The 26,008-nt window shown below is 39.4% G+C and overlaps 2 gene segments (V, D, J or C); both read left to right on the top strand.

Annotated features, from left to right (window-relative positions):
* Nucleotides 1–1,587: 1,587 nt before the first annotated feature.
* Nucleotides 1,588–2,072, top strand: LOC101605108. The segment is given in 2 exon segments: nt 1,588–1,642; nt 1,762–2,072. Coding segments are annotated over 2 exon segments (366 nt in total).
* A 5,998-nt stretch (nt 2,073–8,070) lies between these two features.
* Nucleotides 8,071–8,576, top strand: LOC123461492. The segment is given in 2 exon segments: nt 8,071–8,125; nt 8,254–8,576. Coding segments are annotated over 2 exon segments (378 nt in total).
* Nucleotides 8,577–26,008: the final 17,432 nt, after the last annotated feature.

The following is a 26,008-nucleotide window of genomic DNA, read 5'->3' as shown; positions in this document are numbered from 1 at the left end:
ATTTCCTTTGTAATATACTTCATTCTATCAATTCTGTTCCTCTAAAGAACCCTGAATCATAGAGCTAAAATCAACTAAATATTGTACTGAATTTTACAACAGTAAATAAGAGATATATAAGACCCCATAAACCAGCAATTATTATTATTATTATTATTTTAATTTTTTAAATTTATTTATTTGAGAGCGACAGGTACAGAGAGAAAGACAGGTAGCGGGAGAGAGAGAATGGGCGCACCAGGGCTTCCAGCCTCTGCAAACGAACTCCAGACGCGTGTGCCCCCTTGTGCATCTGGCTAACGTGGGACCTGGGGAACTGAGCCTGGAACCGGGGTCCTTAGGCTTCACAGGCAAGCGCTTAACCGCTAAGCCATCTCTCCAGCCAGCAATTATTTTTTGATACAGAATCTCAAAATGTAGCCCAAGTAAGCTTCAAACCCATAACAATAGTCCTGTCTGACTGGGACCACAGGTGTATACCATGATTCTAAGCTTCCAAAAACTATATTGAAGGCCATAGGCACAGTACCAATGGGAGATCAGTTTTAGGTTAGGTTAGGTTAGTTTAGTTTAGAGGGTGAGAGTTGGAAATATGAGGTACCATTTTTACCAGAAATGTTTATCTCTTTAAACAAAACAACTAAAAGGGAAGGAGATGCAGCTTAGTTGGTAGAGAGGTTGCCTAGTGCACACGGATCCCTGAATTTGATCCCCACACCATGTAAACCCTAAGTCGTGATGCACACTTTCCATCCCCTGAAAAGAGATAGTAATAGTACATTTGGTTTTCTGTATCACAGTAGATTCAAGGGTATGATTGGATACTTGGAGTGTAGATAACCTCAAATTTATGTGGGCAATGGTTTGGGTTAATAATAGGTACAGAGGGAGAGAGAGCAGTAAATTGTGGCATCCTGGGAACATGCATGGATATATTTAGTTCCAAGCAGAGCTAGAAGGGAAGGTTATTTGCTTCAGAGGGAAAGCAGAAGAGTTCAAAATTTTACTGGTCCTGATAGAATTAAAGAGTCCTAGCAACATAATTGGAAGAACACAAATTACTCAGAGAGTGCAAGGTAGGTACGACAGATACTAAACTTCCTTATCAATCAGGCCTCCCACGATATTGTTTATCACTTCAACATCACACTAAGAATATGTTGGAATTTAAGTAAAGAAGAAACTCCTATGTCTGGAGTAATATGTATTTATCTCAAATGCAAGGAACTGGAAAACTTGGCTGCAGTTTCTGGGCTTGAGTCCTGACTGAGGGACAGTGACATAGATGGAATGTGGACCAGGAAAGCAGATCAAAATGACATGCAACTACAACTATAGACAGATGGTGTCCTTTGGGCTCCCAAGACAAGCACATTCTTTACAGGCAAACATGTGCTGTTCTGTTAACTCTGGGAAGCCTTGGAGACACTGGGCCTTAGAAACTGAGACAAGCCAGCTCTGCAGCTGTTCTTGTACCCTACCAGGCTCTGCTGATTTGCATGTGCACAGAGCACAGCTCACTGCTCTGTGGACTTTTAAAAAGCTGCTTACACCCTGTGCAGAAGTCAGTTCCCATCAGTTCACAGCATGGGCCTGAGGACACCTGCTCATTTACTGGGGCTCCTGCTGCTCTGGCTCCCAGGTAAGGAGAGCTAATCCAGGGAATTATCTCAAAACATTGAGGTCAGTGCTGTTTTGTCTTTCAGGAAAATCCTGTCATATTATTCAAGGCTTGGATATTTGTTTTTATTTTTATTTCAGGTGTGAGATGTGACATCCAGATGACTCAGACTCCATCATCACTGACTGCATCTCAGGGAGACACAGTCACTATCACCTGCCAGGCGAGTGAGAGCATTGGTACAGCCTTAGCCTGGTACCAGCAGAAACCAGGGGCAGCTCCTAAGCTCCTCATCTATGATGCATCCAGCTTGGAGGATGGGGTTCCATCCAGATTCAGTGGAAGTGGATCTGGAACAGATTTCACTCTCACCATCAGCAGCTTGGAGCCTGAGGATGATGCCGATTATTACTGTCAACAGGGTTGGGACTACCCTCCCACAGTGATATAAGTCATGACATAAACCTCCAGGGGAAGCAGAAGTGAGAGGCTGTGCTGCCCCAGCTGCTGCTCCTGATTCCTCCATCTGCTGAGAGAATTGCTCAGTTGCAGCCATGCCTTGAATGTAAAAGAGGCTGGCGGGGGGGTTCCTATGCACTTAAATCTCTATTTCCTCAGTTTCATTTGTCTATGCACAATAACACCTATCATGATTCCTGTTGAACATAGGTCATTTTTTACATCTGAGAAATCTCAGTTTCAGCAACACATTTGATTTAGGAAAATAGAAGACACTATAGATATTCCAAGAAGAGATTGTTTAATCCAGGAAATTGGAGTCTAGATAATAACTGTAAACTGTCATGCTTCCTCTTGTAGTCTTGAAAGATGGTAATTTAGACACATTCTCTGGTGCTCCTTTAGAATGCTGAACTCTCTGTACCTGAAAGGTAACTTCAGATCTGTTCATGGAGTGCATTGTGGCCCCTGGGTGTTAACACTAGAGAACAGTGTGGTCATGATCACTGAACTTTGATAGGTTATGGAATTATAAGATGCATCCATCATGGCTCCATCAGGTCTCCATGCAGGCAATCCTGCTTCATACTACCCATGGCCATTTCCAAAACACAAGACAATGTTGCAAACTCAATGACCCTTTCTTTCTGAATTTCTTATACTCCATAATAACAGGTGGGGTTCCAATTTGTTAATCCATTGGAGGGTGGGGGTAAAGTAGACTTTGAAGCACAGAGCACTCCTTGAGCATTCAGACCCCTTCCAAAGAGTCTACATTATTTCTGTTGCCCCAATATAGGTAACCACGCCAATCTCAAAGGTTGTCATCTCTCAATTGCAGCTAAGCAAGCAACAGTTCAACCAAAGATTTTCTTTCAGTGCCATATCCCTCTGCTCATACTAGTTCATTTCTACACAAAGCAATCCTGCACAATTTCTCAGGACACAGACATAACAGCAAGCTTCCCACACAAACTGCTAGCCCAATCCAAACAAAGCTCTTTCTCACCCTCATAAGCCAAACCTCACAGTCCATAGATTTTATTGCATTCAGGTCTTTCAACTCTGACCAGACTAGCCCATCAAGCTGTACTTACATCACTTTAAGGTGTCTATTAGCCCAAGGTTTCAAATCCTTCTACATTCCTCTTGAAAATTAGCTCAAAAGGACAAAGCCACACAGTTAGGTGTCTAGTAGAAATCCCACTCCTCAATACTACTTTACTGTTGCAGTCAGGTTCTCATTGTTGGTAGAAATCACCCAATTAAGAGCAGCTTGTAGGAAAAAGAGATTTATTTGGCTTACAGGCTCAAGGGCGAAGCTCCATGATGGCAGGGAAAATGATGCCATGAGCAGAAGGTGGACATCAACCCCTCAACAACATCAGGTTGACAACAGGAACAGGAGAGTGTGCCAAACACTGGCATGGAGAAATTGGCTCTAATACTCATAAGCCCACCCCCAACAATATACTCCCCACAGAAGGTGTTAATTCCTATACCTCCATCAGCTGGAAGCCTAGTATTCAGAACACTTAAGTTTATGGGGAGAAACCTGATTCAAACCACCACAGAATTATACAAAAGAAGAAATTTTAACTAAAGACCTTTGACATTTCAAGTTTTCCTAGCATTCTTTCTGTGATACAACCCCTTTCTTCCTTCTCATTCCCCTTCCCTCTGTCCTCCTCCTACTCATTCTCCTTCCTGCCTTCCTCTTTTGTGTCATCCCCTCCCACTCCCTATGTTCCTTCCTCCCTCCTTCGCTGCCTTCCTCCCTTCCTTCTTGCCACCCTCTCTTCCCTCTGTCCCTCCCTCTCAGTGATAAGGTACATGCCCAAAGTTATCTGTTTTCTAGAGAATGTCTGATGATTTGTTTAGGGAACAGATTTTAATATTAACAACTGTTTCAAAAGACATAAGTGTCACAATATTGTCTACTAGTGTTTTAATTTTGAATTAATTAGAACAGCCTACCAGACTTCACAGATTTGCAACAATTATAACTGACACGTGTAAACACAGAAATATGTGTGGATATGAAATTGAGGATAAAACCTGGCTATAAGATTTAATGTCAAGTTGTAGATGACACATGATAAATACAAAAAGTTGAAGGGATTGAGTACACTTTTACAGAGTCAACCAGGTTCCCCAAGGGCAAGGACAAATGCCACCCTGGCCTGCTCTTAATGAGCCTGTCTATAAAGAGGAATTACAATAAGAAAATAGTAATGAGTAAATATCTGTGTTCTAGGGAAAGTGAAAATAAGAATAAATTAAGAATCAAACCCCAAAGTGACAAGGAAGAAAATAAGATCAAGAGTTACAGACTAGTAGATCCTATGAAGAGAGCATATGGGTTAGAGAAGCAGATTGGGACTAATGGCAAACAGCTCGAAAGTGAGGACTGAGGGATGGGACACCATCGTGAGGGAAGGATGAGGACAAGGATACACAGCCAAGATTAAGAGAGGAAGTTGGTTGTCACCAGGTGCAGGGTATATGCAGTTACTTCTAAGGCAGGAATGCTCTAGCTCCTTCCCCACAAGCTCCAGTTCAAACCTCAATTTTCTCAGTACTGTAAAACCATTCTATCAGAAATGCAGTTCTAATGACACACTACAGAGCATGCAATATAGATCAGGGCTCAAAATGGTCATCCACACAGTCTTCCTGGAATGAGGGAAGATGACTCAGCACAGACTTCCCTGCTTTGTGTGCCTGGAATCCTTTATACTCCTCTATACTTACTCAGGAACCTGACTGTTGACTCAAGACAGTGAGAACCAGGCCTAAAATCTGGTGCAGCAAAGCCTCACTCTGGGCCTGGGAGGAGGTGTGTGCTCATGTGAAGCACTGAGGGAAGACTGCCCTGCTGCTTACTTTACTAAGCTGCCATGCTTTCATTCTGGAGGCTTCTGATGCTGACTTTGGAATATGTCCTGGGATACCCATGAAATGATGAGCTTAGGAGTTTGCCCTTCCCTCTTCACCACCAAGCAAGTAGTTCTTTTGGTTGGAGCTCCATACAAAACTTTCTTTGGACTTATGGAAACCTTGTCCCTTGCAGACAGACAGTAACTCTTGAGTCAGGTCAACACAATAGTCTCATAGCTACCATCCAAAGGGAACAGTAAGCACACTATGCAATACTCAAACATTAAGGAAAATATCTGAAATATATATATAAATATATAAATAACACACTGGTTTAGCGCAATTTTTCATTCAATGCTAATATTGATTAAATACTTTATTTACTTTTATAAGCAGTGAATATAAGACACCCAAGACAGAAATTTAGTAAGGAAGAAGTCAGACATGACTTGCTATTTTTCACCCATCAGATGTTCTCAGGCCTGATTTCTTGAGAAACTCTATGAATAAAACAGTGACCAGTCAGCCTTGTACATTAGAGTCTTATGCAAAATATTAAAGAAGGGGGTAGCAAAAAGGCATGTTCTTCTGAATCTTAATGATTAACAGTATAATAATGACCAAAAAATGTTGTGCCCCACTATGAATTCATCATGTGTCTACGAAAGAGCAAAAACTAAATAAATAAATAAAACAAGATCAACTCACTGGCATAATTTGTCTCCACCTCCTCCTGGGTCTGAATTCCTTGTGAGGTCAGTGTGGGGGCAGGTACAGTGGTCTGGGGTGATATGCCAGACCCATTTCTAGACCCCTCCCACTTCCCAGGTCTGAGTTCCTTGAGCAGTCAGTGTGTGTGCAGCCACAGCCATTGGCCATCTGGAGTGAGCAGATCAGACCCCTGTCACTGGGCTCCTCCCAGCTCCCCCATCCAGGTTGCCTGCACTGGTCTATGCTGTGGAAGGCTCAGCATGAAGTAGGCCAGATGTCTGTTCCTGTAATCCTTCTTAGACCACTGGTCCTGTAGGTCCCATTGTGCCTTAATTGGGGAGGTCTGGCCCCTATGTGAGCTGTGGAATCAGGCCTTTTGCTCTGGCATCTTGACTGACTCATCCCTGTTGAGTCGAGTCAGAGGAGGAATGGACCAATTGTCACAAACTTGCTACTTCCTCAATAAAATAAAGAGTCTTTCTAAAATGGGTAGACAACAGCACAACAAAACAAAGTAAAGTCAAAAAAAAAAAACGAGAAATCTCCACCAAGGATGCCTAGTCCTAAAAGAAAAGCCTCCAATGAAATCATAGAGAAATCAATAGAAATTCATTCCTAAAATGAAAACACAACAACCAATGAAATCCTGATATAAAAAAATCACTGAATTATCAAAGAACTGACAATCATATCAATTAAATTGAAGAGAATCATCTCCTAGAGCATTCAGGTTTTGATGGTAGGCTTAATGTGATTGAATAACATGTTAGAAGCCTCCAAAGAGATATGAATAAATTGAAGGTAAGTCAAGAAATGGAACACCTCAACAACCAGTTGATTAACCTTAATGAAGACTTGATCAAATGCAAGAATGAACTACAGGAAACATCAAGAAAATCAGAATTTGAATTGAAATCATACCTCAAGAAAGAGATGGACACTATACAAAACATCTTGACAGAAAACAAAAATCAAATAGAATTTATGAAAATCTCTCTAGAACCACTCACCAACAGAGTTATTCATGTGGAAAACAGAACCTCTGACCTGCAAAATAAGACATAATAAATTGATCAGGAGGCCAAAACCTTTCCTAAGTTAAAAATATCAAGTGGACAGAATATGATGGAACTGTGGGACACTCTAAAATGACCAAACATCCAGATCATGGGTTTACCAGAAGAAGATCAAATCCAGACCAGCGGCATAGAAAACATGCTCAACAAAATTACTGAACAAAGTTTTCTGAATCTTACAAAAAAGAGAGGCCCATCCAGATACAAATGGACCAGTATTAGGTTAGTTTAGTTTAGAGTGTGAGAGTTGGAAATATGAGGTACCATTTTCCCCAGAAATGTTTTATCTCTTTAAACAAAACAATCTGAGAGGGAAGGAGATGCAACTTAGTTGGTAGAGAGGTTGCCTAGTACACATGAACCCCTGGATTTGATCCCCACACCATGTAAACCCCGAGTCATGATGCACATTTGCCATCCCCTGAAAAGAGATGGTAATAGTACATTTCTTTTTCTGTATCACAGTAGATTCAGGGGTATGATTGGATACTTGGAGTGGAGATGACCTCAAATTTCTGGGGGCAGTGGTTTGGGTTAATAATAGGGAGAGAGGGAGAGAGAGCAGTAAATAGTGGCATCCTGGGAACATCATGCATGGAAATATTGAGTTCCAAGCAGAGCTAGGAGGGAAGGTTATTTGCTTCAGATGGAAAGCAGAAGAGTTCAAAATTTTACTGGTTATGATAGAATTAGAGAGACCTAGCAACATAATTAGAAGAACACAAATTACTCAGACAGCACAAGGTAGGCACGACAGATGCTGAACCTCCTTATCAATCAGGCCTCCCATGACATAGTTTACCACCTCAACATCACACCAAGAATATATTGGAATTTAAGTAAACAAGAAACTTCTAAGTCTGAAGTAATGTATTTATCTATTTATATTTTATATATAAATATACATTTATTATATATATAAATATAAATATGTTTATTTATATTTATCTTAAATGCAAACAACTGGAAACCTTGGCTGCAGTTTCTGGGCTTGAGTCCTGACTGAGGGACAGTGACATAGATGGAATGTGGACCAGGAAAGCAGATCAAAATGACATGCAACTACAACTATAGACAGATGGTGTCCTTTGGGCTCCCAAGACAAGCACATTCTTTACAGGCAAACATGTGCTGTTCTGTTAACTCTGGGAATTCTTGGAGACACTGGGCCTTAGAAACTAAGACCATCCAGCTCTGTAGCTATTCTTGTGCCCTGCCAGGCCCTGCTGATTTGCATGTGCACAGAGCACAGCTCAATGCTCTGAGGACTTTTTAAAGTCTGCTCAGACCCTGTGCAGTAGTCAGTTCCTATCAGTTCACAGCATGGGCCTGAGGACTCCTGCTCACTTCCTGGGGCTCCTGCTGCTCTGGCTGCCAGGTAAGGAGAACTAAGCCAGAACTAAGCACTGACACTGAGGTCAGTGCTGTTTTGTCTTTCAGGAAAATCCTCTCATCATATTATTCAAGGCTTGGATATTTGTTTTTATTTTTATTTTTTTATTTCAGGTGTGAGATGTGACATCCGGATGACTCAGACTCCACCATCACTGACTGCATCTCAGGGAGACACAGTCACTATCACCTGCCAGGCGAGTGAGAGCATTGTTACAGCCTTAGCCTGGTACCAGCAGAAACCAGGGGCAGCTCCTATGCTCCTCATCTATAGTGCATCCAGCTTGGTAGATGGTGTTCCATCGAGATTCAGTGGCAGAGGATCTGGAACAGATTTCACTCTCACCATCAGCAGCTTGGAGCCTGAGGATGATGCCGATTATTACTGTCAACAGGGTTGGAGCTACCCTCCCACAGTGATACAAGTCATGACATAAACCTCCAGGGGAAGCAGAAGTGAGAGGCTGGGCTGCCCCAGCTGCTGCTCCTGATTCCTCCATCTGCTGAGAGCATTGCTCAGTTATAGCCAAGCTTTGGACGTAAAAGAGCTTAAGGAGGTTTCTATGCACTTAATTCTCTATTTCCTCCCTGTCATTTGTCCACACATAATAACGCCTATCATGATTCCTGCTGAACATAGATTATTTTATACATCTGAGAAATCTCAGTTTCAGCAACAGTTTTGATTTAGGAAAACAGAAAACACTATAGATATTCCAAGAAGAGATTGTTTAATCCAGGAAATTGGAGTCTGGATAATAGCTATAAACTGCCATGCTTCCTCTTGTAGTCTTGAAAGGTAGTAATTTAGATATGTTCTCTGGTGCTCCTCCAGAATGCTGAACTCTCTGCACCTGAAAGGTAAGCTCAGACCTATTCGTGTAGTGGAGTGTGGTCCTTGGGCATTAACACTAGAGAACAGTGTGGTCAAGATCACTGAACTTGGATAGGTTATGGGTTTATAAGAGGCATGAGTGTGTTTGAAGAATTATCAGCAAGTCGTAGTTTATAATGTGAAATGTTCATTATTTCTTTCACATATTGAGCAGAAAATGAAGAATTTCCTTATATATAGGCTTTGGGGAGCAGATGAATAAAATGACCAAATATAAACACTCATTTTTATTAATAAGCAAAAGTAATTCTGCCATATATATATATGTGTGTGTGTGTGTGTGTGTGTGTGTGTGTGTGTATGCACATAAAGTTAATGTATAAATATGTTAAAAATATCTAGTTATATAAGTTATGTTTAATATTATTTATGTAACATATCTTCTATTAAATGGAACATATGTAGCATTCAATAAATACATATTTCAATATATATTTAATATACATGGAAAGAAAAAAGTTTGGATTACTACTCCTTACCTGTAAGCTATAATTGTAGAAGCCTAAAAATAAATATAAACTAACCTAGCATCCATTTGTGTCAAGTACATCATAGCCAGCTATTTCTGGATGAAACTTTTAGTCTGTATCATACAGCCAGTGGTGATGATCATGATTCCGAAGTTCTGTGTTAGAACTTAGCAGATATAATTTTTGGTAAAATGGTCATCATTTTCATAATTTAGGAATTTCTTATATTTTGAACTAATTTATGTCTAGAAAAGTAATTCTCATATAAACATTTCAAGGTGAGCCTGAGAACAGGCAAATCCTTCTCTCTGAAAAGTGCAGCCTCCCACTTCCTGTTACCAGGGAGTACCTTACCTGCATCCAGGGACCGGGCTATGTCCTTGTGGCCTCTAACCAGGTAGCTGCCAGCAATATGTTCCTAATGAAGCAGAATCATTACAAGATGTTTAAGATGAGTGAAAACTCTTACTTCTGTGTGTTGGAAACATGGTAATGTTGCTTATTCTCTCATTGCCTCCAGTCCCTTACCTGGTGAGGCCATATCCTGTAGGTTTACAATGTACAGGAGAGTGAAAAGCCTGGCTGACTGTTTCCAGAGTCGGCCCCGAATCATGTGACTCTCCTCCTGGCGACTATGATGAGCCCCAGGGGACAGCACTCTACCACATGGACTAGCTGGCGGTGTTGGCCAAGGCGCCTTTTGCAGCCCGTGGCTATGGGCCTTTCTAATGCTCAGTATGCTGGACAGATGCCTCACACCCACTCGCATGAGGCATGGAGCATCTTCAGTGGCAATGCCTGGAGGAGGTCCTGAAGTGCTACATGCTGAACCTGCCCACCTTCCGCATTTGCCTCTTTGACCAAATGGCATACACCACACGGATAACACTTCCTTCTCTACAAGGGCCTCCTAACACAACATCTGTTCTCACCCACCAGCATTTTTTTCTTAATGGGCTCCTTTAATTTTTTTCTACTGTTTTGGTTTGCACTCTTGATAGATAGTTAATTCAAAATAAAGCTGGCTATAGATTTGAAAGGTTGCAAAAACATGGTGAAGTAAGGAGATCCTACAAAATAATAGCTGATGCCATGCATTGGACAATTTATTCACTTCAGTCAACTCTTACCTGTTGCCATGCTCTGAGTAAGTGGAAAGGGTAAAACATGGGGTAGAGGCTGTTTCTATATGAGCCAGGGGAACCATACCACCTTCAAATTCTCTAGAGACTATTTAGGTTATGAAAGTTTTCTGTGTACAAAGCTTCTCTCCAAGTGCATAAGGGTCATCTTGGCTGTATCCTTCATTCTGCATGAGAAAGAGGAATAAACAAGTCAGTATGCACATTTCTAACATATCCTCCCTCATGAGACCCCAAAGCCAGACAACCTAAGAATTGCATTTTTCAAGGAAGTGAAACATTTTTAATAATAGTGCAGAAAGGGAGAAATATGGAAAGAGAATTAAAAGATAAAGATGATAGCTGGATATAGATGATAGATAGATATAGATGGATAGAAGATAGACAGATGACAGAATTTTTTTAATTAGTTTTCCATTCAGCAAATACAGGCAGTTTGGTACCATTATTAGGCTCATCCATGACCTACCCCCTCCCCAATGGCCCCTCCTTGTTGATGTATATGGGTTGAGCATTGAGGAGGTAGCCCACAGTTATTGGTATGATAAATGTCTCTGCATATCATGACCCAAAATGTGGCTCTGACATACTTTCTGCCCCCTCTTCCACAAAATTGCCCTAAGCTATGTTGGGTTCATTTTTGGTCTGCTTCAGTGCTAAGGTGTTGGGGGACTCTGAAGCTCTGGCTCTCTGATTTGGTAGGAGATTATTTTTCTCTGTGTTGGTCTCATTCCCTCTTGTGCTGGTATCTGGTTCATCAAGAAAACAGAACCTTTGCTTGTTTTGCCAATTTTCCTTAGTTTCTGCTGGGGACTTTATGAGGCATGATGGGGTGGCTTTCTCCTTAGGATCTGCATCTATCTGAAAATGAGAAGCAGAAATCTCCAATGGAGAGTAAGTTAGCACCAGGACAAATGAGATAACCCTTACTTTTTTAATACATAGTTTAATAGGTATAGGCCCTCTTGTACCCCATAATTGATGGTAGCTTGATATTGGAGAGTGGGCTTATGTTTGGATATGGTTCTGACTTGTTTCCCAGCTCCAGCTATGGGTCCCACACCGCTGAGGAGATCAGTTAGCCAAATCAAGAGCAGTTGGTTCTCCACCATGGCTGTGTGCCACTATTGCACTTGTGTGAGCATCACAACAGGTTATTTGTTGCTAAGTAGGTTAGACCATGAGTTGCTCAGACAGATATTGGTCATTTCCCCCAGTCACCTATGTAGCACCTTCTGGCACTGCACACGCTGACTGTCTGGGGACTGACTCTCTCCTGGCTTCCAGACATGCAGTTCCATTTTACATGTCAGCTGAATATGGAGTCTTCAACAATAGGGTCTTACCACTGATCTTTGGTGGGTCATCAAGTACTCTGACAGAAATCTATCATTCTTTTAGGAAACCTTGTAGGTTTCTCTGATCAAAAGCTCACTGGGGATGATAGTCCCATGCTGGTACTGGGAGTTTAAGGTCAGTGTCCACTAAGAAAATGAGGAAAAAGATAACTAATGTACAAGAGTTAGAGAGGAGGTGGGGGGTAGAGGGAGGAAGGGAACATGTAGAAGATTGAGGTTAGACTTGATAATACCCTCTCCAGTGTCTTGTGGTTTAGGTGTTTCCTGTAAGGGCCTGGTGAAGGTTCAGCCATTTGGTCTGCCTTTTAGGAAGTAGAATTTTATGGTACCATTGCCATTTGGGTCTAGATTAGTGTTTCCCACCCCTTTGATGCCCTCCCCTCCCTTCCCCTAAATCCTAGTGTCTAGTCTATGGGATGCTTGATGTGTATGTAAGGTATCTTGGGTATATTAAGGTTAGATGCTGTAGATGAGTGAGACTATGTGGCGATTTTTTTTTTTTTTCTGTGATTGGGTAAGTTCACTCAGAATGATCTGTTCTAGGCTCAAACATTTTTCCTCAAATTTCATTGTGTCATTTTTCTTACTGCTGTATAGAATTCCATTGTATAGATATACCACATCTTAGTTATCCATTCTTCTAGTGATGGACATCTGGGTTGATTCCATCTCTTAGCTACTACGAATTGTGCTGGTACAAACCTGGTTGAGCAAATCCTGGTGGCCTGTGGTTTGAAGGTTTTAGGGTAGATGCCCAGTAAGGGAATAACTGGGTCTGTTGGTATCTCTATAGTCAGCTTTTTCAGGAGTCTCCATATTGCTTTCCAAAGTTGTTGTGCTATCTTACATTCCCACCAACAGTGGATGAGTGTTCCTACTTCTCCACATCCTCACCAGCATTTATTTTTGTTTGATTTTTTCATGTTTGCTATCCTTATTGGGGTAAGGTGGAATCTCATAGTTGTTTTAATTTGCATTTCTCTGATGATTAGGGATGATGAACATTTTCTTAAGTGTGTATTTGCCATTTGTGTTTCTTCCTCTGTGAACTGCCTGTTCAGCTCTTTGTCCCATTTTGTGAGTGGGGTGTTTGACTTTTTAATGATTAGATTTTTGAGTTCTTTGTAGATGCTAGAGATTAGGCCTCTATCAGTTGGATAACCCACAAATATTTTCTCCCATTCTGTGGGTAATCTATTGCCTTTGCTTATTGTATGTTTGTCTGTAAAGAAACTCTTCAGCTTCATGTGAACCCATTGGTTGAGTGACTGTTTAAGATCGTGAGCTACTGGGGTTATGGTCAGGAAATTTTTTTCCATTCCTATATCATGGAAAGTACTTCCTAAATTTTCTTCCAATAGTATTCGAGTTTCTGGTCTTATGTTGAGGTCTTTGATCCATTTGGATTTGAGTGTAGTGTATGGGGAAATGTGTGGAGAAGGTTTCAGTTTTCTGCATGTTGTTATCCAGTTTGTCCAGCACCATTTGGTGAAGATGCTGTCTTTTCTCCAGCCTATATTTTTCAGGCCTTTGTTGAATATCAAGTAGCTATAGTTGGTTGACCCAAAGTCTGGGTCCTCAAGTCTATTCCATTGGTCTATACTCCTGTTTTTATGCCAGTCATGCTGTTTTTATCACTATGTCTTTGTAATATAGCTTTAGATCAGGTATGGTGATGCCAGCAGAGGTATTTCTTTTGCTGAGGATATGTTTGGATATGCGAGGCCTTCTGCCTTCCCATATGAAATTTGAGAACATTTTTTCTATCTCTGTGAAGAACACTGTAGGGATTTTAATTGGAATTGTGTTAAATCTATATATTGCCTTTGGTAGGATTTTCAACTTCACAATGTTAATTCTGCCTATCCAGGAGCATGGGAGGTCTTTCCATTTTCTTAAGTCCTCAATTTATTTTTTCAGTGTTTTCATGTTTTCGTTGTATAGATCTTTCACTTCCTTGGTTAACGTTATTCCAAGATATTTTGTTGTTGTTCTTGTTGCTATTGAAAATGCGACTATGTCTTTTATTTCTTTCTCTATATCTTTGTCATTTGCATATAGAAATGCTACTGATTTTTGTGCATTGACTTTGTATCATGCTACTTTGCTACAGGAGTTAATCACCTTCAGGAGTTTTGGGATGGAGTCTCTCAGGTCTCTTACATATACAATCATGTCATCAGCGAATAGAGCTAACTTAACTTCTTCCTTTCCAAATTGAATCCCTTTTATTTCCTTCTCCTGTCTTATTGCTTGAGCTAGGACTTCCAGAACTATATTGAAAAGCAGAGGAGAGAAGTCATCCCTGTCTTATTCCTGATCTTAATGGGAATTCCTCCAGTCTCTCTCCATTAAGTATTATTTGGGCCTTTGGAGCTTTGTATATTGCCTTTATTATGTTAAGATATGTTCAAACTATGCCAATTCTCTCCAATGTTTTGATCATGAAGTGATGTTGTATCTTGTCAAAGGCCTTTGCTGCATCTATTGAAATGATCATTTTTTTTTTTATGTTTAAACTTGTTCATGTGGTGTATTACATTGACAGATTTCCATATGTTGAACCACCCTTGTGTTCCTGGGATGAAATCCACTTGGTCAAGGTGGGTAATGCCTTTCATGTGTTGTTGGATTTGGTTTGCGTGTATTTTGTTCAGGATTTTTGCATCTAAGTTCATTTGTGAAATAGGCTGGTAGTTTTCTTTTCTTGTGGCATGTCTGCCTGGTTTGGGGATTAGGGTGATACTAGCATCATAAAAGGAGTTAGGAATCTTTCTCTGTTCTTCAATTGTGTGGCACAGCTTTAAGAAGATTGGTTTGAGTTCCTCCATGAAGGTTTGATAGAATTCAGCTGAGAACCATCTGGTCTTGGAAACTTCTTTTTGTGGAGGTTTTTCATTACATTTTTAATCTCCATAAGTGTGATGGGTTAATTGAGGTGATTAATCTGTTCTGAGTTTAGTTTTGATAGATGGTATGCATCCAGGAATTTTCCCATCTCCTCCACATTTTCCGCTTTTGTGGAGTAGAGGTTTTTGAAATAAGTCCTGATGATTCTCTCAATTTCACTTATGTCTGTTGTGATCTCTCCTTTTTCATTTTGAATTTTGTTAATTTGAAGCTTCTCCTTTTTTGCTTGATCAAATTGGTCAGGGGTTTGTCAATCTTGTTTATTTTTTTCAAAAAACCAGCTTTTTGCTTTGTCAATTGTCTTAATTGTTTCCTTGGTTTCCATTTGATTAATTTCTGCTCTGATTTTAATTATTTCTCTCCTTCTGGTGCTCTTTGGGTTGGATTTTTCTTGTTTTTTTTTTTTTTCCAGTGCCTTTAGGTGGATGGTTAGGTTATTGATTTGGGATCTTTCTGTCTTTTTTATGAAGGCATTAAGTGCTATGAATTTTCCCCTAAGGACTGCCTTCATTGTGTCCCATAAGTTTTGGTATGATGTGTGCTCACTGTCATTAAATTCCAGGAATTTTGCAATTTCATTTTTTATTTCATCCACTATCCATTTATTGTTTAATAGTGTGCCGTAGGGATTCTTGGTGGATCTTTTGTTGTTGATTTCTAGCAATATAGCATTGTAATCTGATATCATCCAGGGAATAATGTCAATTTTCCTAAATATGCGGAGGCAGTCTTTGTGACCCAATATACGGTCTATTTTGGAGAATGTTCCATGGGCTGCTGAGAATAACGTGTAGTCCATGGATTTGGGATGGAAAGTTCTGTAGATGTCCGTTAGGTATAAGTGTTCTATGGTTTTCTGGAGCTCTCTTACTTCCCTATTGAGTTTCTGTTTGGATGATCTGTCTATTACTGATAATGGTGTGTTAAAGTCCCCAGCTATGATGGTGTTGGTGGTTATTTCTGTTTTATTGTCAAGTAGGTTTTGTTTTATGAACTGTGGTGCCCCTGTGTTTGGTGCATACATATTTATGATTGTAATATCCTCTTGATGGATTGTTCCCTTTATAATAGGAAGTAGCCTTCTTTGTCTTTTTTGATTGTTTTTGGTTTGAAGTCAATTTTATCTGATATTAATATAGCTACACCTGCTTGTTTCTTATTCCCATTTGCTTGGAATATTGTTTTCTACCCTTTCACCCTGAGGAGGTGTCTGTCTTTAGTGATCAGGTGGGTTTCTTGAAGGCAGGAGTTTGAGGGGTCTAATTTTTTGATCCACCCTGTTAGCTTGTGTCTCTTGATGGGTGAATTAAGGCCATTAATATTTAGGGTAATGACTGTGAGATTTGATTTGATCCTTGCCATGTTGTGATGGTACATGTGTGTTGGTGTTTTCATGGGTTTTGTAGTTTTTTGTGCCTACTCTGGGTTTGTTTGTTGTGATCTGCTTCTTGTAGGCATTTGAGTTTGGCTATTTGTTTTATTCTCTTTGGAGAATTTCCTGATATACTCTTTGTAGGTTTGGTTTTGTGTTCATATAATTGTAAAGTTGAGTTTTGCCATGGAAAATTTTTCTTTCACCATCTATTATGAGGGATACTTTTGCCAGGTAGAGTAGTTTGGGTTGGAATCCATAGGTTCTTAGACATTGGAAGGTTTCATTCCAGGCCCTTCTAGCTTTCAGAGTTTCCATTGGGAGGTCTGAAATAATTCTGATGGGGTTTCCTTTGAAAGTGGTGCACTGTTTTTCCCTAGCTGCTTTTAGGATTTTCTCGTTGCTGTCAATGTTTAGAGTCTTAATGATAATGTGTCTTGGAGAGTTTCTTCTTTGGTCCAGTCTGTTTCGGGTTCTATTCACTTCTTGTATCTTGATGGGCCTTTCTTTAAAGAGACTGGGGAAGTTTTCTTCAATTATTTTGTTAAATAAGTTCTCCATGCCTTTGGTCTGAAATTCTTCTCCTTCTGGTATTCCAATAATTCTGATATTAGGATGTTTAAGTGTATCCCACAATTCCCTCATGTTCTGCTCACAGGAACTTTTGAACTTACTGAAATTTTTGAACTCTCGAGCTGTTTCTTCCATCTCATCTTCCAGATTGGAGTTTCTATCCTCCACTTCGCTGACTCTATTCTTGAGAGCCTCTAGAGAGTTTTGGACTTGTTCAATTAAGTTTGCACTTTCTCCTACTTTTCTATGTATCATTTCCATTGCTCTGTCAAGCTCCCATTTCACATCATTTTCTGGTTTTCTTGATGATTCTTGGAATTCATCCTTGCATTTCTTTATGTCTTCATTTAGTGTGGCCAGCTGATTTTTAAGGTCCTCTTTTTACACTCTCCCTAAAATCTATTAATTCTCTTTGAACTTCTTTCATTCTATTATCAATGTTTTTTAACTTAGTGATGGTAGCATCCACACGATTATTGGTCCTTTGTTGCTTTCCTTCAAGTTCTAGCAGTAGGTTGGCCAGGGTTTCATTGCTCATAGCTTCCATGTGATGTTCCGATCCTAACGACTTTTCAATCTTTTGGTTAGATGTATTCCTTGTAGGACTGGGTGATCTACCTGGTTTTTCTTGCATTTGATTTTTCATGGTATCTCTTTTGCCCTATGGTCTACCCATGACAGTGTATGGGCAGGTAGGTGGGTGGATCAGTGTAGGCTCTAGCGCAATGGGAATCTGAGGCAGCCTGGGGCAGTTGCCAAGGAGCCTGGGCTTTGGATCTCACTTGCCAAAGCCTCCTATCTACTGCCTGACAGGGGTGCCAAAGTTGCCTGAATTCTCAAGTGGTAGTGCTGCCAAAGCTGACTGCCTAAGAGCTTGGAGGGAACTGAGATACCAAGCCCTGAAGCTGCGCAAACTGGCTGGGAACACTTGGACCCAGAAACAGTCTGTGTTCACTCGCCACAGATGAGTGGGGGATGGCTAGGGACAGACAGGTAGGGGATGGCACCTAAGCTCCAGCTAGTGAGAGACTCAGTCTGGGCTTGTGTAGCCCTTGCTGTGGGACTGGGCCTGCTAAACGTGCAATCGGAGCGCAGAGGCACCTGCAGTGGCAGGCGCGTCATTGGAGCACAGTAGTGGCTGTTTGGAGGAGGGGGGGTGTACCCGTACAAGAGGGGATCCATGATTCCCTGGTTTTACCTCCTCTGTGCCCTCCCACTGACAAGAAGACCCAGAAAACCCTTAATGTCTTGCCTTTCTTTCCCAGGTATTTTGCAGGGTGCTAGGCGGTCGCCATCTTGGCTGGAAGTCAGATGACAGAAATTTTCATGTGTATACATCCGGAATACAAAAGAAAAGTTTAACATTTATGGTGTATTATCCTGAGTATTTTACCATTGTATACATTCTTATTCATGGGTGACTAGGTTAACCAGATGTGCCATACATAAAATCACATTCTCATTTAGATAATTAACAGAGACCCTAATGAAGAAGGCCATGTGAATATTGTAATGGAGTGGTGTGGCCTCAGAAAAGCAGACCTAGTTAACAGAAGCTTTAAGAATGAAGAGGTAGAGTCTGCTCTCACACCTTCAGAAGAACCCTCAGAAATCCACAGTCTAATATTGACTCAGAGAACCTGATTCCATAGGTCCATCCTTTGAGCAGTGGGTGTTTAGTAAGCTTCCATAGGCATGGCAGTGATTGTTTTTAATTTAGAAAGTTATCATGTCATTATTTGAAAACCCTCAGCAAAATAGAACTCCGTGTAGTCATTCAAAGCAGGGGTAATTTCAGGGCAGTGAACTGAAGTCTAACAACACTCATTAACTGCTTTATGGAATCAGGTGGTCAGGAAAGGTGACATTGGAAAGAGGGGATTATTGGTATATCCCCAGAGCACATCTTCCGTATGATAAAGGCTGTTAACCCTGTGGCCTTCTTACCTGTTATTGAACCCATGGTGATGTTGCTTATGCTCTCAGCTACCTGTGGTCCTTACTTGATGAGACCACATCCTCTATTCTGCAAATGCATTTGCCTGCAAATGTGAGTGGCTATTACTACCCTCAGTAGTGGGTCAGATCCCTGTTGATGTAGGTCTCTATTTTCACAACATACCCAAGGATCTGCACATCTTATTTAAAGGGATAGTTCTTCTAATAAAATTAACTCAAATATTTCTATTTTAGGACAACCTCTTGTCTTTTAATCTAATGAATTATAATATATACATATATTATGTATAAAAATAAAATTACATAATATATAAATATAAAATATAGTATTAATTTTATAAATTTAAATATTTTATAAATTATGCATTATGAAGTATATATAATTATATATATAAATTCAAAATAATTAAAATTTCCTCATGAACTCAATACAAAAGATATAGCCAGAATTATAGTAACCTTCTTTGACTATTGGCTTCCTCATTCAGCCCTTCTCTACTGTCTGCAGTGATTAGAAGAGCCTAGTTCCTTTCAATTTATGATAAGATTGATTCCCAAATAATTGTTGGAATCAATGGTGAGGTCTGCTCAAGCTAACAGCCATGAGATGATTCATCCCCTCCCTGAAGGCTGAGAGCCAGAGAAGCCTGAAGGGTCAAGAGACTAATATGCCATGATTTTTTTTTTCTATGAACACTGGTTAACAGAGTTAAGTGCATCTTGTATATGCCATGCCTTCTCATGAATTTATGGCAAAATAGTCCTTATGAAAATATTTACAAAGATCCTGCTGAGTGATTCCCTGAAAAACACCATATAGTAGGTATTTGGAGCATTCAAGGAATTGAAATGATTTTTGTTCATACAAAAGGGAGGAGAGTGAAGAAGAAGGAAAGGGGTAGATAGAGGGGTGGCTTTTGTTGGTGTTCGCACAAAAAAAAAAGTAACATAGTTTACTAGAAGGAGTATGTTCACCATAAAACAGGTCACATGCTGTGGAAGCTGAGAATATAGTGTAAAGGCCTGCACAGGTATAAATTAAATGCATTTAGAAAGAAGTCCATAGAACAGTAAAGGGACACAATGAAATCAGAGGTAGCAATTTAAACTCAGACCCTTTGTAGGTAGAGACTTGAGTATTTATGTCTTTGTATGGACACAGAGATCAGGGTATAGATGCTTTATCTGGGTTTAGAAGAATGGCTTCATAGTCACAGAGCTATGTATATTTGCTAATCACCAACAGTCATTAAAAGGAACAATTAATCCATACAGAAATACCTATTTTATCACTTTTTTGTCTTTTATTTTTCTTCCTTTTTATTGCTAATCTCTATACATATATACAATATACCATGATAATAATGCCCTGCTTTCATCCATTTCCCCTTTCAGTATCCCTTCTCTATGGAATCTTTTATTCATTGCAACTCCTCTCTCTTCTATTTTAATGTCATATTATTTCCTATTATGATGCATGAAGGTCTTGTGTACTTACCATCAGCACCTATGAAGTAAGGAACATCAAGGAGAAATGGCTGTCCCTGAATCTAGAGATAAGAGAAGAAGCCTTAAAAGAAGCCTTGACATTTTTGCAACTGAAGAAATTCTTAAGGAAATCAGGAACAAGTGATAACAATATAGAAGTCAATTTGAAATATACAACTGGCCACATCTTGAGAACTCTTAGTATTGAAATAATGAAATATGTTATAATCCAATGAATAAAATATAGTTCTATGTATTCATACTCATGTTTTAGAGAGATATGAGATAATCATGAAGTATCACGTTCATTAATTATAATGAGTAAAAGTTATGATGAAGCAGAGAACCCTGGCACACTCTGTCATCATCCAGGGTCAAATTGAGCATCTCTCAGTGATTGGCAGCCTAACCTCTTGGAAGAATGTGATGATAAGGAGCAGAGTCACATCAGGATGTTCATGCCTGTCATGGGCCATATTGTTTATAACCTCTAAATTCATATGTCAAGGTCCCAGTCAAAGTTCCAAGATCATTACTATATTTGGAGAGTGGGTGTTTACAGTTTTATAAATATATGAAAGAGTTCATTCAGTTCTTCCTAATAAATAAGGCTGGTGTTCTTATAAGAAGATATTAGAAGTCAGATGAAAACTCCATAGAAGACACAGAAAACAGTTTAACAAATCAAAAAGTTAGATCTTAGATTGCAAGACTGCCAACATGTGGATCTCTAACTGACAGCCCTCACAATAACATCATGATTTCTGATGTTTACCCCATCCACCCTGGTATTTTGAGATGGCACCCCATGCTACTGCACACTGCCAAAGATGTATCACCTGAATTTAATCACAAAAAAATTAATCACAAAAAGGACAAAAATAAACACAAAGTCAGAATATTCTGCAATGTAACAAAGTAGTCTTCAAAATTTACAGGATTTTGAAATGTAAGGAAGGTCTGCTAACTGGTCCATGTGGATGGAGAATAAGAGTTTAGCATAAAGGCATCTACTGATCCTGTATAATTGTTCCACAACTAGTGCAAACTGTAATGGATATGGCAATCAGGTGGGAAAAATGTACTAATGTAGACTTCCATATGTGTGGCTGAATTGGAGTTACGTAGGATAAAGTCGTTTCAGGCGTTAATTCCCATACCTCCTTCAGCTGGAAGCCTAGCATTCAGAACACCTAAGTTTATGGGTGGACACCTGGATCAAACCACCACAGAATTGTACAAAAGACAAAATTTTAATTAAAGACTTCTGTCATTTTAAGTTTTCTTAGCCTTCTTCCAATGATCCAACCCTTATCTTCCTTCTCATTCCCTTTCTTCTGGTCCTCTTTCTATTCATTCTCCTCCCTGCCTTCCTCTTTCATCTCACTCCTCCCACTCTCTGTTACTTCCTCCCTCCTTCCATGCCTTCATCCCTTCCTTTTGCCTCCATTTCTTCCCCCTGTCCCTCCCTCTCAGTGATGGGGAACATGCCCAAAGTTATCTGTTGTCTAGAAAATGTCTGCTAATTTTGTTTCAGGAACAGATTTTAATTTTAACAACTGTTAAAAAAGACATAAGTATCAGAATATTGTTTGCTTATGTTTTAATTTTTAATTATTCAGAACAGCATACCTAACTTCATAGATCTGCAATAATTATAACTGATAACTCAGGAATATGTGTGGATATGAAATTGAGGATAAAACGTGGCCATGAGATTTAATGTCAAGTTGCAGGTGACACAAGATAAATACAAAAAGTTGAAGGGATTGATTACACTTTTACAGAGTCAACCAGATTCCCCAAGGGCAAGAACAAATGCCACCTTGGCCTGCTCTTAATGAGCCTGTCTATGAAGATGAATTACATAACAAAAATAGTAATGAGTAAATCTTTGTGTGCTAGGGGAAGGGAAAATAAGAATAAGTTCAGAATCAAACCCAAAAGTGAAAATGAAGGAAATAAAAATAGGAGTTAAAGACTAGTAGATCCTATGAAGAGAGCATATGGGTTAGAGAAGCAGATTGGGTCTGATGGCAAACAGCTCAAAATTGAGGACTGAAGGATGGGACACCAGCATAAGGGAAGGATGAATACAAGAATATACAGCCAGAATTAAGTCAGGAAGTTTGTTGTCACCAGGTGCAGGGTATATGCAGTTACTTCTAAGGCAGAAATGCTCTAGCTCCTTCTACACAAGCTCCAGTTCATACCTTAATTTTCTCAGGACTATAAATCCATCTTATTAGAAATGTAGTTCTAATGACACACAACAATGCATGCAGTATAGATCAGGGCCCAAGATGGTTATCCACACAGTCTTCCTGGAATGAGGGAAGATGACTCAGCACAGGCTTCCTTCCTTTGTGTGCCTGGAATCCTTGATACTCCTCTATACTTACTCAGGAACCTGACTGTTGACTCAAGATAGTGAGAATCAGGCCTAAATGGAAGGAAACTTCTGGTGCAGCAAAGCCTCACTCTGGGCCTGGGAGAAGGTGTGTGCTCCGGTGCAGCACTGAGGGAAGACTGCACTGCTGCTTACTTTTCTAAGCTGCCATGCTTTCATTCTGGAGGCTGCTGATGCTGACTTTGGAATATGTCCTGGGATACCCATGAAATGATGAGCTTAGGAGTTTGCCCTCCCCTCTTCACCACCAAGAAAGTAGTTCTTTTGGTTGGAGCTCCATACAAAACTTTCTTTGGACTTATGGAAACCTTGTCCCTTGCAGACAGACAGTGTAACTCTTGAGTCAGATCAACATAGTATTCACATAGCTATCATCCAAAGGGAACAGTAAGCACACAAAGAAATATTCAAACATTAAGGAAAATATCTGAACTATTTATAAAAATATCATACTGGTTTAGTGCAATTTTTCATTCAATGCTGAAATCAATTAAATGCTTTACTTACTTTTATATACAGTGAATATAGGACACCCAATACAGAGACTCAGTAAGGAAGAAGTCAGATATGACACTATCTTGCTATTGATCACCCATCAGATGTTCTCAGGCCCTATTTCTTGAGAAACTCTATGAATAAGAGAGTGACCAGTGAGACTTGGATCTTAGGGTCTTATGCAAAATATTAGAGAAAGAGGTAGCAAAAAGGCATGTTCTCCTGAATCCTAAGGACTAACCATAGAATGATAACCCCAAAATGCTGTGTCCCACTATAAATTCATCATGTGTCCACAAAAGAGCAAAAAAGGAAAAATCAACGCAGTAGTATAATTTGTCTCCACCTCCTCCTGGGTCTGAGTCAGAGGAGGAATGGACCAGTTGTCACAAACTTGCTTCGTCCTCAATAAAATAAAGAATCTTTCTAAAATAAGTAGACAACAACACAATAAAACTAAGTAAAGTGAAAAAAAACTGAGAAATCTCCAATAAGGATGCCTAGTCCTACAACAGATGCCTCCAGTGAAATCATACAGAAATCCATTCTTAAAATGAAAGCACATCAACCAATGAAACCCTGATTTTTAAAAAAAAAATCACTGAATTATCAAAGAACTGACAATAATAGCAATTAAATTAAACAGACTCACCTTTTAGAGCAGTCAGGTTTTTACAGTAGGCTTAACATGATTGAAAAATATGTTAGAAGCCTCCAAAGAGATAAGAATAAATTGAAGGTAAGTCAAGAAATGGAACACCTCAACAACCAGTTGATTAACCTTAATGAAGACTTGATCAAATGCAAGAATGAACTACAGGAAACATCAAGAAAATCAGAATTTGAATTGAAATCATACCTCAAGAAAGAGATGGACACTATATAAAACATCTTGACAGAAAACAAAAATCAAAGAGAATTTATGAAAATCTCTCTAGAACCACTCACCAACAGAGTTATTCATGTGGAAAACAGAACCTCTGATGTGCAAAATAAGACATAATAAATTGATCAGGAGGCCAAAAACTTTGCTAAGTTAAATAAAAAGTGGATAGAATATGAGGGAACTATAAAAAAGAAAGTGGACAGAATATGAAGGAACAGTGGGACACTCTAAAATGATCAATCATCCATATCATGGGTTTACCAGAAGATCAAATCCAGACCGGGGGCATAGAAAACAACCAAATTACTGAAGGAAATTTTCTGAATCTTGCAAAAGGGAGTCCCATCCAGACACAAGTGGACCACAGAACACTGTGCATGACCAAAGAAGAAACTCCCCAAGACACACAATAATTAAAAATTCAACAATGAAAACAAAAAGAGAGTTTTAAAAGCAGCAAGAAACAACCAATTCACAACATACAAAGGCAATCCTATTAGAATTGCATCAGATTTCTCAATGAAAACCCTGAAAGCCAGAAGGGCCTGGAATGGAACAATGCAAAGTGTGAAAAACTTTGTCTTCCAACCCAAGCTACTTTACTCAGCAAAAGTATTCTTCATAATAGGAGGGGAAGTAAAAACTTTCCATGAAAAAAATCAAGTCTATAATTATATGAACACAAAGCCAAATCCTACAGAGAATACGTGAGGGAATACTCCACACAGAACTGTCAAACAACTAATCTCCAGAGCCAACAGGAAGATTGCAATAGCCAATATAAAGCAGGTGCAAAACAGTATATAACAAAAGAAATCACCAAACCCACAAAACACTTCATCATGGCAGGGATTAATTCAAGCCTCACAATAAGAATCTGAAATATCAATGGTCTTAACTCACCCATCAAAAGACATAAGCTATCAGGATGGACCAAAAAACTGTAGCATTGTATGTGCTGTCTTCAAGAAACACACATCACCACTAAAGATAGACACCTCCTCGGGGTGAAAGACTAGAAAATGATATTCCAAGCAAATGAAAACCAAGCAGGTGCTGTTATATTCATATCTGATTAAAAATGGACTTCAAAACAAAAGTAATCAAAAAGGGCAAACAAGGCCACTTCTTACTCATCAAGGGGAAGATATACCATGAACACATCACAATAATAAACATATATGCCCCAAACACAGGGGCACCACAGTTTATAAAACAAAGTCTACTTGATAATAAAACAGAAATAAACACCAACACCATCATAGTCGGAGACTTCAGTACTCCACTAATCTTAATAGACAGATCATACAAGCAGAGTATCAATAGGGAAGAAATAGAGCTCAACAGCTTCATAGATCAACTAGACCTAACAGATATCTACAGAACTTTCAATCCCAACTATACAGAGTACACATTTTCCTAAGCAGCCTATGGAATCTTCTCCAAAACCAGCTGTATATTCTGCCATGAAGCATGCCTTCATAAACTCAGGAAAATTAAAGTAACTTCCTACATCATGTCAGATCACAATGCTTTCAACCTAGAAATTAACAACAATACAAACATCCAGAACTCCATCACCACCTGGAGACTAAACAACACACTTTTAAAACAATTGATGCATCATTGAAGAAATTAAAAAAAAAAATTGTAAATTTCCTAGATTTGAATGACAATGCAAAGAAAACTTATGGGACTCAATGAAGGCAGTCATAAGGGGAAAATTCACAGCCCTAAAGGCCTTCATTACAAAAACAGAGAGATTCCAAATAAATAACCCAACTGTCCACCTAAAGCCACTAGGAAAACAAAAGTATACAACAGATAAAGCTCTAGACAGGAAGAAATAACCAAAATTCGAGCAAAAATTGATGAGTCAGAAACTAGGAAAGCAATTAAAAATCAATGAAA

This window comes from Jaculus jaculus, chromosome 6, assembly GCF_020740685.1.
Source record: "Jaculus jaculus isolate mJacJac1 chromosome 6, mJacJac1.mat.Y.cur, whole genome shotgun sequence".
Lineage (NCBI taxonomy): Eukaryota > Metazoa > Chordata > Mammalia > Rodentia > Dipodidae > Jaculus > Jaculus jaculus.
This window is presented reverse-complemented; position numbering and strand designations above follow the sequence as displayed.